This window comes from Saccostrea cucullata, unplaced genomic scaffold (genome assembly GCF_032062105.1).
Source record: "Saccostrea cucullata isolate Sc308-1 unplaced genomic scaffold, CSIRO_AGI_Scuc_v1 ctg22, whole genome shotgun sequence".
Lineage (NCBI taxonomy): Eukaryota > Metazoa > Mollusca > Bivalvia > Ostreida > Ostreidae > Saccostrea > Saccostrea cuccullata.
In genome coordinates, this window is record NW_026936725.1 from 394,632 (window position 1) to 407,628 (window position 12,997).

The 12,997-nt window shown below is 35.4% G+C and overlaps 1 protein-coding gene across 2 annotated transcripts; it reads right to left on the reverse strand.

The window, feature by feature from the left end:
* Nucleotides 1-1,830: 1,830 nt before the first annotated feature.
* LOC134246362 (uncharacterized) lies at nt 1,831-11,058 on the reverse strand. Of its 2 annotated transcripts, none has more exons than XM_062728720.1 (9): nt 9,420-11,058; nt 8,283-9,046; nt 7,647-7,868; nt 7,296-7,491; nt 4,232-4,354; nt 3,595-3,797; nt 3,265-3,433; nt 2,872-3,000; nt 1,831-2,654 (listed from the first exon to the last, which is right to left on the reverse strand). In XM_062728720.1, the coding sequence occupies exons 1-9, from the start codon at nt 10,909-10,911 to the stop codon at nt 2,179-2,181; spliced, it is 3,774 nt and encodes a 1,257-aa protein (XP_062584704.1). In that variant the 5' UTR covers nt 10,912-11,058; the 3' UTR covers nt 1,831-2,178. The 2 variants fall into 2 exon arrangements, with proteins under 2 accessions (XP_062584704.1, XP_062584703.1); XM_062728719.1 differs by having other exon boundaries at nt 9,402-11,058.
* Nucleotides 11,059-12,997: the final 1,939 nt, after the last annotated feature.

Below are 12,997 nucleotides of genomic sequence, written 5' to 3' on the forward strand. Positions count from 1 at the left end.
TTTGGGATTAAGCAATTAAGTGATCCAATATTTCTTTAACATGTTTAACACGTCTCTCCCAAAAATATTACAATTTGATTAATTTGTGGTGGCTTCTCTTTCAATTCCAAACATTTTTTATACTGTATCTCTATGTACAAAGAGATAAAACTCCTAGTGACAATGAATTTTGCAATATTTTGTTTATTTTATTATTTTATTTTACTTATCCACGATTACAGGGTCTGAAGACAGTTAATGAACATTTGTATGTGCCATGCTATAAAGTATTGATTCTATTGTGCAAATTCTGCATCTAAAATGTGATAAACAAAGCTGTAAATTAATGTAAATAGCTTATTTAGAACTGTTGTGTAAAATTATCTCGTGTTATCGTTTCTTGTTGCTTATGACTTGCATGTATTATACAAGTTTATTTTTTATGGATTAAAATATATTATGAAATAAATTTGCATAAATTATGTAAACTATCGCGTCTTCAATAAGAGTTTGTGTTTCTGTTATAAACAAGCAAATTCAATGAATTGTGGTCCCTCCGCTTTCGGTGTCTTTGTGGTCGAGATGTCATTTTTAAGACATTTTAATATGTCAAATATGAACGCCTTTCATAGGTCATTTAAACGTTATCACCGCAGTTGATTTTTTTTTCGATTTGGTCAAGGGGTCAGAATTTTTAGCATACACATAGCATAAAAATATCGTGTCACAGGCCTATATCTTCTCAATCAAAAGTTATAAGAAAAATTAAAATTCTTGAATTGTAGTTCAAACTTCAAGGTCAGATGATAAAAAATCATCGTGTATCTAGAAAGATCTTGTCGCAGGCAATACACAGGTTTAATATGAAAGCCCTATCTCTTTTCATTCAGAACTCATGACCAGGGTTAAAGTACGGTAGGTCAAACTTCAAGGTAACAAGGTGAAAAATCATATGTTAATTGTTTTGAAAAGTAGGTCAAACCTGAGGGTCAAGGTCATGTGGTCAAAATCATAGTGTATTATGAAAGGTCTTATCACAGGTAAAATACATGTGTAATATGAAAACCTTTAAGTCATCTGTTCTCATTCCAAAATGCAAAGTTTATGTTTTTTTATTGAAGGACAGACTGACAGACAAATGAGATTTAAAGGACTCCGACCCTCAGCCAGGACGGACAACTCTTTTATTTATAATTTAATTCAAAAAGTCTTTAAATGAAGCTTGAAAATTAAATCTTTTCATGCAACAATTTTCATTATATGCCTCTCAATGTGCTTCAAGGTTCTTTGAACTTCTCAGAAAGGTCTCATTAAAAGTAGAAATTTTTATCCAGAAAAATCATTTTTAGATACCAATGTTTATTAACATGATATGAAATTAGAAGTGATTTATGGAGCTTTGCAAAGAACCTTGAAGCACATTGAGAGGCATATAATGAAAGTTGTTGCATGAAAATATTTAATTTTCAAGCTTCATTTAAAGACTTTTTGAATTAAATTATAAATTAAAGAGTTGTGTTTCCTAGCTGAGGGTCGGAGTCCCTTAATGTCCCCTGCTGTCGCGTAAGCGGGATTCAATAAAGAACCTATACCAGTATGTACCTTTAATAAATGTAGCAAGTACATGATGTCATTCTCCTGACGAAGAAGGTACAGCTGATATAAGTTATGAGTTCAAGAATAATTGAATTAATATTACAATTATTAGTAGGCCCATTTGTTACAACGCTTACCTTACACATTTTGATAGCTGCCAACTGAAATTTTCTTTTATACATTGTATAAGGTTACCTTTTGAGATCTTGTTGGCGATCTAAAATTGGCTTTTAGTACCTAATTATGAATACTGAAAAAAGATATTGACAAGTTTATTTATCAAGAGTAGCTTAAGAAAGATTTACAAAATACAATTGGTTAAAACACGACATATTCCTGTATACTCGTATTTGACTGTCATCTTTATTCTGTAGAGGGTCAGACTTAAACAATCTGCTCACCATCGTCGAACCTTTGCTTTAATGTAGCATATTAAGCAGTCAAAAAATGTTATGAGGTAGAAATGCTATAGAGCATGATATTGGTAATGTTCGCCTTTATGCGCATCTCAAGGAACACAATGACTATATTTCCATCAATAATAAGTCCTGTCAGTTTGAATGTGTATGAAGTTCCGTTTGTGATTGTTTGAGGGATGATAAATCAGTAACTTAGAAAGTCGACAACCGCCTGGACACGGTGACCAGTACACACATCAAGGGCGCTAACTCGGATCTCTGTTTCTCCAAACACCATCCTGGTTTGAATTTCCCTCCTAGATAACTCGCACACAGAATCTTCCTCCAAATCCAAAGAAAGAATGCCGCATTTCTTTACTCCCTTCTCCGTGATAAAATGTGTGTCTGGATTTTCTGCAGAGTATATATTAATCTGTATTTGCTTCTGATTTCGACAGGCTGGTTTGTAGCTCCTTAATATAACATCGCCTAAGGCCATGGGCTGGTCTTCAAGAACAAATTTATCAAAAACATCCATACACCATTCTGTGTCTTCTTTGACCATTTTCTTTTCCACCGGATGTAGGTCAGGTCTGAAGGTGTTTAGAACACCCAGTCCGTACGTCACACGTGATTTCCTTATGTGGACGACAGTAGGGTCTAGTCCAAACAACACAGAACCTGTAAAGTACAGTCAACATTCAATTACTGGTAACGTGGAAACAAGTTTTCAATACAGTCAATATTCACTCTTAGATAATTTTAATTAAAAAGATTTGTATTTACTACTGTAGTATATTGCGTCTGGGGAGGTCATTTCAACACATCAACATACATATCATGAATATCAGTACTAATTTTGATTAGCCTGTAATCTACATATATAACGCTCTTGAACCTTTGAGTATCGTAAGCCCCACTCCCTGTGGAATGATCACTTTTAACAGCGAACCAAATTCTTTCCTGATTTCATCTTGTAGAACTGCTGACTCAGCAAAGCCTCCAACGAGGAACATATAATTTAGATCTATTGAATAATTTGAAAAATAAGTTAAATAACATAGAAACCTTAGTATCAAGCACGAACTGTGGCTAGTTCTTTCATTCAAAAATACACAAAAATGAAATTTATTTTCTAGAGCAGATAGCCTCGCTTAATTGCGTTAATAAATAGTTATCGCGAATAAAAAGCTAGCTACTGTATAAGCGCCATTTTATCTTTAGAGTTTGAGGCAAACAATTTATGGAAAAATTAACTGATTATTCCTGTTCTAGTATATACTGTATTTACCCCTAGCTCCTCTAGCGTTAAGTACATCCCCAACAGCCTGTTTGATTTTGTTTATTGTTGGAAGGAATAGCCTCTTCATCGCTTCCGGTGTCAGACGGAGCATGCCCAGACGTGACCATTGGATATCTTTATCACCATACCTTTTAACGATGTGCTCCATACTGATAAGCTATCATATATAATATCATATATAATAAAAAAACATCCTTTTACATTTAAACAATATTTTTATTCAGTATATAATATTACATATATTTAAAACATTATATGGCACGAGACAGCAATGATTCGGCAAAATAATCATGGAATAGAAGTGTTTGGTTAGATTACCTTGTGCTTCCTACAGTAATCGATAAACGAAAACGGAAGGGCCACATTAAGGGGAGATGACTTGTGTGGGCTGGCTGAGCGTTTTCTGGACTCAAAAGCAATCATCAAATCCACCCATCCGGCGGGACACTTCTGTCGGTAATTTTCCATCAAGTTCTTACCAAATATCATATCAAGAACCTTCTCAAATTCCAAATCGATACCTGATATTTGTAAAGAGATGTTAGACATATTATTCTTATATAGACAACGATCTAAATAAAACATGAAGTACTATAATATCCTGGCAGTTTTTCTTTTCATATGATTTGTTCCAAGTAAAAATGCTATATGCAATATTATATCGTAAATGTTATAAAATTATAGATGTGACATACAATCTAATTTTTCACTACTTCTGACCTTACCTATAAGCCATTGATCCTTATTAAGGACCCTTTTCCTTTTTGAACAGCTTCTGATCTAACACACACATCCTTAAAACCTTCTGAATCTCTGTTTTACTCTGACAACCTCTGGCCTTACCTACTGTCCTATTACAGCCCCCGAAACCTCTGTATAACTCTATCAGCCTCTATTCTTATCCACTGATCAGTAAGACTTAGTAGATTCAAGAACTCAGTCCCTTTGGTCTTACCTACTGACCCATAAGGGCCCCCTGAGGCTCTGTATAGCTCTGTCAGCTTCTCTCCTTTATCAACTTGGTGTACAGTTATATCGACAGTTCCCCCTCCACAATCTACAACCATGTAACGACTGCCTACAAAAAGAAATCGCTATATAGAATATACACGTCAAAGGAATTATATTAAAATAAAGAAAATCAAGCTTTATTATGGACCTCAGCATCTCGAACTTGATTGAACCGAGTAAAAAATATATATATCTGAGGATAGGTAATAACAAAATTAATACAGAACTCTGAAAACATAGGTCGGAACAGGTACATGTACTTCGGAGGAGTAGGCATAACCTTTCGACCGGTCATATCGTGTGCCACTTATATTAATCAGGTAAATAGATAATTCAGTTCGTACACTAACGAAAAATTATATTTGCAAAAGTGATTATTGTATGTACTATAGAATTTGAGAAATGATGTTTTAAACAAGAACATTTTTGATATCCTTGTACCATCAACTCATTTGTCAGAAGCCTACATTGTTTTAGAAATTGTTTGAATATATGATGTGATTAAGTTTCTTATCATCCGAGTGACCTTATCCTACAAGTAGTTGATGATGTTACATGTTTATTGCTGTACTGTATAAATAAAGGAAGTGAACGATATCAAAGTTATCAAGTTTAGTAGTTTACTGTAAATTTTAGTTGTTAGTTTGTCAACAATGGGTTTTTTTTTCGTAAAATAACAAAATACTTCCGCTTTTCAAACAGAAGTTTTATAAATGAAATCTGTTTTATAAGAATAAAAAGGTCTTATAACGGAGCACAATAAAACGCAATGTGATTTGAATGTATGAATAAAATACGAAGAATTAATGAAAGATACAGTGTAGTAATTCAAATATTTCCCCCTGTATATAAAAAGAAATCATGTAGTCATCAAAATCTATTTACACCAAACAACAGAAATAAAAATAAAGAAAGCATCCAATGACAACGTTTCGTACGGAAAAGAGGGTGGGTCTTAAGTCGTCTCATCGCTGTCAACAGCAGTTTAGTGTTGCTGATGTTATTACCGGCCGCCAGGAGGCGGTCGGTTAGTTGATATGAAAGTTTTAAGTCTCCGTGCGTTTCTGCGGAGTTAGAACAATTTGAATAAAAATATTTAATAACATTCTTATTATAGAATATTGAACAAAGATATTCTAAATGTTTAACAAAAAGCACAATTATCATAAAATAATTTTTTTTAAATAGTTGGGTAAATATTTCATCCAATCCTGATTGACAAACTCTGACAATCTCATGTAGGCATAGTCTAAAACAAAGACCACATTGTATATCAACAATTTTACTTTCTCTTTTTAAACAGCCTAGACAGGATTTGTTGTATTTATTTTAAAATGCCGTGCATATTTATACATTTCCTATGGAAATTTTTCAAAAATTTGATGAAATATTGATTTCTTAAAAGCACAGAATCGTACGACAATTTTGTCCATGAGACTAGGATATAGCGCGATTTTACAATGTGCCAAGCATTTTCCCGCCACATCTCAACACCAAAACAAAGAGACTGAAAGAAGAAATGTAGTGGTGGATCTAGATGGATTTGGGGGGTTGTTAACATCCTCTAAGAGAGTCCCACATATTTCATATTTGTTCCGTTTAAATTAAAGTAAAACTATAGCTAAGTTTAAACTTTAGTTTTGTACTTTTATTACCGGCCGCCAGGAGGCGGTCGGTTATATGATATGAAAGTTTTAAGTCGCTGTGCGTTTCTGCGGAGTTAACAATTTAAATAAAAATATTCAACATTCATCATATTCATATCGCTGGCGAGTCAATATTAAACAAAGGTTGTCTAAATGTTTAGAAAAAGCACAATAATCGTAAAATTAAAATTTTATAAATAATGGGGTAAATATTTCATCCAATCCTGATTGACAAACTCTGATATAACTGAAGTGCGGAGAAAATTGGTACGAGTGTTAGACATACCCAGTAGTCTAAAACAAAGACCGCCTTGTAAATCAACAATTTTACTTTCTCTTTTTAAAACAGGATCTGCTGTATTTATTTGAAATGAAGTGTATATTTAAACATTTCCTATAGATGTTTTTCAAAAATATGATGAAATATTGATTTCTTAAAAGCAAAGAATATTACATGTTCGTCCAGGAGACTAGGATAGAGCGCGTTATACAATGTGCCAAACACTTTCCCGCCACATCTCAACACCAAAACAAAGAGATTGAAAGAGAAGTAATGTAGTGGTGGATCTAGAAGGAGTTTTTTTTTTTTGGGGGGGGGGGGGTTGAACATCCTCTAAGAGAGAGAGAGCGAGGAGCCCCACATATTATATATTTGTTGCGTTTTTATTAAGGTAAAACTATAGCTAACTTTAAACTTTAGTTTTGTACGTTTTATGAAAAAACTACTTAAACAGCAAACTCACAAGAGTTCGTTAAGTTGTTCCAAACTGAGTGCAGAGACGCAGAGGACTATGCACAGTTCATATTGCCTATACATTTATTATTTATTATTATTATAATTCAATTTATTGACCAATTAAGGGCCCTCGTGGGGCAAAAAGAAAGTACATTGTTAAAATGTATATAATGATTATCATACACATGCGATACAATATACATATGAGGGAAAGGGTTGCTTGATTGATAGGAAAGACATATACAAGTAGGGGAATACCCAAAATATTTTATATGTACAGTACATAAGAATTGTTTTATAGGTATACATGTAATAGTGTACATGCATTATTCATGAAGAAAATCGGCATTGTCGCATGCATTTTTTTTCGTGTCACGAGGATATTTTAACAGAAAAATATAAGAAATTTAAAAAACCCAGCAAATTTCAGTTTCTAAAATAATTTCAACAGTTATATAAATTGGTTTGCGGCCGATTTTTGACGCTTGCGTCAATGTTTCTTGTTAATTTCTTGACCAATGAGAATCTATGTCGTCATTTGAGAGACGATTATTAGGTAGAGTCGAGAATTCTATTTAATTCTCTCTCTATAGATGAGGTGTATACTATAGTAAGTATAAACTAACCTTCTTTCAAATCCTCACAGGCAGGATTTATATTCATTGGCTCAACAGAGGCAAACTTTGGTGACTGAAGAGGGCGCTCTTCATTCATTTCCGGAACAAGCTGGTACATTTTTAACTTTCTGCAGTAGATAGAAGCAGCTTCCGGTTCTAAGGCAATGATCAGCTGCTCCGGACATTGGGAGGAAACCAAACCACCCTACAAGAATCATGTAAATTGTTTAATTGGTCTAATAGCATCAATTTAGTTATCAACATTTTAGAATAAAATTATAGTCATATTGTTCTCATTAAACTGCATCTAAATTTATATCAGTTGTAAGTTTTTGATATAAATGAAAAGAGACGACCGACCTCGTAAGCAGCCTGCCTGATAAACTGTTTAGCCGAAGCTCTCCATATTGCCGGTACACTGATGACCCATCGTACGTCTTCATTGAGAATCTTCATTCCTGATTGGTCACTCAGTTCTTGTAGGGCGTGGTCCCTGAAGAACTTCAGAGCCAAGGAAAATACATTCATCGCCGGGAAAAGTCTTCCATTAGAGGCTTTCAGTAATGTATCCTTGCTTAATTCCTAAAAATATAGAATGTCAATTTTAACAATTAAGAAGCATGAACAATGACTGGATAAAAAATGTTTTGTTCGTTGTTTAACATCCCTCTCGAGAATTGTTCATTCACGTCCCGAAGTGGGATTCAAGCCCGTGACATAAGGACCATCTCTTTATACTGCACGACACTAGTGCAGACTTTCAAACATGTACGCCACACGAGTCTGTTTTCAAAGTTCTGAACCTTTTGATGAACATTTTTAATAGGGAATGAAAGTACTATTTCTCTATATCAGTTCACTGGTATATGGGTAATCCCATTTCGTGGATAAAATGAACCTAGCTCTTCATCTAATACTACAGGGATAACTGATAAAAACAATTCAAGCTATGACATTTATTGTTAAATACATGGAAAGTCTACTTTGACTTCTTACCGGCGTGTTATGGAGGATCATCTTAAACTTTTCAAAATACATCCATGTTTTTGCCTCCTCTTTGCCAAGGTCATGGTAGTTATCCCTAGCGCTGTAGCCAAAGGAGTGGAACTGACCCTCCGGAGTCAGGAGGATGCTGGTGGGGGTCTTCTCATTGATGACTCCTGGGTCCCCGCCCTCCCACTTCCTCATTAAGTGGACATGGGAAGGGTCTCTAGTAAAACTGTAGGCATACCCACTGTACGTGGTGCCAAAGTCGATGGCTACCACCACATGATGGCCGCGGTGTTTTACAGTTTCTTGCTCCGTGGTATCTGCGGAAACACCCAATATGGCGTTATCTAAGGTTTCCAGCACCTGATGAATTTCTCTATTGATGCTGCGTGGACTTTCCTGCTCTGAACAAGCCTGTGTACAGCTATATTGAGGTCCACTTGCAGTTCCTTGCTTTTGAGTGACTTCGGTTAAACCTGCCTTTTCATATATTGTATTGTCATCTTTTTCGGTAATTTGATCCTCATGTACAACATAGTGTTCTTCGTTTGATGACGAAGAACCCAATGAATTTCTCTTAGTATAATCATTTTGTGATTCACTTCCAGTACCTCGGTTTCGGGTGTTTTCCGTTAAACCTGCCTTCTCAAATATAACTTTTTCAGACACATTTACATTTTCTTTCTCAGCATTCTGAACATTGCTTTTATGGTTTGATGAGGTAGAAGAACCCGATGAATTGCTAGTGGTATCATCATCAGAAAGATAGTCTAGAATTTGAAAGAAAGAATTATTAAGACAGCATTCTTCATATTGGAATATGTTTCAGCTACTTATATTTTTATTCAAAATCAGATCTGTAAAATTTCATCTTTAACACGAAATCACTTTCTTTTGTTGTTTTCGTTTTATGAAAGCACCATGACTTCATGTTAAAATATTAAAATAATACAATATATTTATTTAAATTTTTTCTGAACCGACGAAAATTCGACTCCACGAAATATTTTGCAACCAAAGTGTGTGTTGTTAAATAAACTACATTTTATAAAATATCAATACCTAATATACTAAATGGACATCACTACATTAATCGATTTTTAAACATAAGTAGTTCAGTCATACCTTGCTTCCCACATTGACCGAGAGGCGGTTGAGCTGACTTTGTGGGTAAGATGAGGGTATTATTGCTGGCGTATATAGGACCATAGTAAGCAACTGACGTCCTTAGATACCCGGGGCTTTTACCAGCGCTCACAAAACTTTCAGAAGTCATTTGTTTTACTTCAGAGGGTCCAAAATCGTTCCCTGCATAGCTGTCGAGACTTATTTTTTCTATGACATCTGGTGGGCTACTTTGTGGGAGTGGGGGAGGGGTGTCCCCTAGGGACACAGTCCTGTCCAGATTGAGGTTTCCTTTCAAAGCTTTTTGTTTGAGCATTTGAATATCCGAGAGATAACCATTCTCATTTTCAGTGTTGTCCAAAGAAGGTAAATCAGCGGATACTGCTAAAGAATGAGGTGAGATGACTGAGACACACGACTTCTCTGACGGGTTAAACTCAGAGTCCAAAATATAACTGCCTTCTTTGCACGAAGACTCTGAATCTGAGGGGGTCGTTTCTGGTTTGTTTACAGTTCCAGGAAATAGGAAGCTACGCTGGAAATGGTCTGTGGAGTCGAATACCTTATGTGCAGCTTTTGGAGAGTCTGATTCCCCTGAATCTGTTGAAAGGGATGTGTTAAGCTTAGTTCTTCTTAAAGAACTAGAACCATTTTTTACATTAGTCTGGATACCTTCTTCCGAATCGAAAATTCTATTGGTATCTTTTTCCGAGAAGGACAATCTACCAAGTGATTTTCTTTCTACAGATTTGTCCATGAATTCTTGATTTACAGGTTCTGGAAATATTTCCTTAAAAGAAGGCCTTTTGTGTAGCACTTTTTGGATTTTGGATGATTCATCGTCTTCACTATCAGTCGCATTATCAAGTACATGTTCAATGTCCTTTGTTTTGTACTTGGGCTTTGGCGAGGACGATCGTGACCTAGATGAATGGCCTCGCGATGTGGACGAGGATGACGATGATGTCGATGTAGATGATTTTCGGATTTTCTCAGATTTAAGGTCAGATCTCTTACTGCCAAAGCTTGCAACACTTGGAGACTTATTGGAGGCTCGACAGTTTCTAGCATGAGAGGACGAAATGTCTCCCAAAGATATTATATCCCTCTCTGGAACAAAACTAAAAGCAGAATCCCCCGAGACTGTTATTTCTCTCAAATTCCCTGATCGAGCTGAAAAGTCGTCTAAATTTGCATTTGCATCCACATCGTATCCTAAATCCAAAGAAAAACTATGGGGTAAATTCAATGAATTTCTCAACCGGGCCTTCTTCAAATTGCTTAAACTCTGTCCTCTGGTTATTTGTTCCCTGTTATAGTCTTCTCTGAAGGAACTAGAAGCCAAAATGTGACTAAGTGGACGCTGTCTTGCCTCGAATTTCTGTTGCCTTAGTTGGTTTTCTGTGGGAGAGGGATTGTCCAGTTTTCGATAAATCCCGTTGGTTTCATCTCTATACATTCGACGACTAGCATCAGACACACTGTATTTTAGTTTTCTATGTGTTGTCATGATCCTTTGTGTCAATTTCTCACGTTTTCTTATGTCATACAAATCAAAATCGTCGGTGAAATCGAACTTATAACGTTAAAATGTCATCTAATAAATTCATGCTCACGAAGCCTCCAATTACAACACACCCATAAGCTGAGTATAAACAATGAGTAAAAAATTCCTAATTTGATAAACTCCATTAACCAAAAAAGAAAATCTAAGCTCTGCATAAATTATTCCCGTATAAATGAATTTAATCGGGGTAGCGGTTGAGGTTAAACAAAGTACAGAAGTTATATTGGTTGGTTCTGATTTTATACCACAATCGCATGGAAACTGACACAGTTTTAAGAAGCCAATAATTAGATTAGGTTTATGATCCTGTTTTTCTTTCACTTAATAAATCTCCAGAAAGTGTACAAGATAGTAATAATTCAACCTCTTGAGATACATAGGTCGGCATTAAAACAAACAGCCTCTGGTTTATTTCTAATTATCACCGCATCATTTACCGTGGCTCGTATTCTTAATGCGCGGCGACTGGTGACCATAAAAATCTTATCAGCTGATTTTAAACTTTAAACAAATTTGGAAAGTAGGAATTCATGATGGATATTTTGTTTTATGGTTGTATGTCAAAGAACATTTCCTCTCTATTTATCAAATATTTATAGTTTGTTTTTATGTTCCGGCATTTGACCCCTGATTATGACCAGGGCTTTGAATAATTTCATGCGTTGGAATTTCAGATAGGGTCAAACATGCCAGTGTTAATTATTTATTTAAATTGTAGTTTCACTACCAGACAATTCTGTCTTCATTCAGTTTAAGTTGATATTTGTAATATACCAAGTTCTACACTGATGGCACAGAAAAGCAGCTTATTGTTATAGCAAAGGTTAAAGTTTCTCAAATGCAAGTCAATAACAAGCTAATTCAGAGAATTTGTAATCCCTATATAGGCGGCGGCCGGAAAGGGTTAAAAAAGACGTTAATGCAAAACTAACAACTAATTTCAAAAACATACTGAAAAACAAAATCAACAGAGTCGTTTGCAAAACCACAGACTCCGATGCAAAACCAACAGTCATTCACTGAATTGACGCTAGATGGCCTGCAAAAAAAGACATTACCTTAATTAACGCTAAATGGCGCGCAAGTTTTTCTACGTCATCATTACATGTGTACTTTCATAGGAACGTAAATCCCGCGAAATTCTTTATCAGCATCCATTTGGCAAATCTCAAAATAAAATTAATATACAGTAGAATATACTATTGGAATCGGAATCATATATCGGGTTATATAATAGGGGATCCCCTATTATACTATATACATTTTTTCTCAGATTGTATCAAGACCCTGTGCTTATATTTCAGGGAATGGTTTGAGTAATCAAAGTATAAAGTATGCCACGGAAACACCTCCGAAATATTTTCTACCATTAATTTTCCCATTCCAAATTCGGTCCCACCGCCCAAGGAATGCGGCAACTGTAAACCCTTGAGACAATCGCATCGCTCAGCCTCTTTTCTCAAGATATCAAGCACTTCACCCACAAGTTCAGTTCTCTGTGTTATGCCCTTTTGCCCAAACGTTACCCGCACCGTTTTGACCAAAAACAAAATTGTCCTGCCTGAATATTTTACCATAAGGTCCGCTACAAATCGCATCTACAGTACCGGGTTCGAGACCCACCCTACACAACCAAGGAACATAAGAACCGACTTGAAAAAAAAACATTGATCCGCTCCACCTGGATCTCTTCATTCCCATGTATTTCCCATCGCTTCTTATGCCGTGTTCTTGGGAGATTTCCTCCCAAAATTTGGAACCGACTTGGTTGCCAGATTGTCCAACTTGAACCTGAATGATATCTCTCATTGCAATTCTTTGTTTTATACTAAAATAACAAGTCAAGTTCAATGTCCACTTAGTTTTGGTTTAAAAGATTAATCTTTTATCATACACTTACTTGAAGAAAATAAGATGTGGTTGTAAAACAGTGATACTCCTGTACGCCAACTGATGGCGTTAAGGTTATGAGGTTATAATTAATTCCCACATGTGTGCAATGAAAGTACTTGTTTAAAGAATATACCTG

Bases quoted from the DNA above. Each gene is read 5' to 3' on its own strand.
- LOC134246362 (XM_062728719.1), bottom strand. From the start codon at position 10,911: ATGACAACACATAGAAAACTAAAATACAGTGTGTCTGATGCTAGTCGT. The intron at 3,001-3,264 runs GTAAATACAGTA...ATTATTCAATAG, and splicing joins TAACGCTAGAGGAGCTAGGG to ATCTAAATTATATGTTCCTC. The intron at 2,655-2,871 runs GTTCAAGAGCGT...TGTACTTTACAG, and splicing joins GGGGCTTACGATACTCAAAG to GTTCTGTGTTGTTTGGACTA.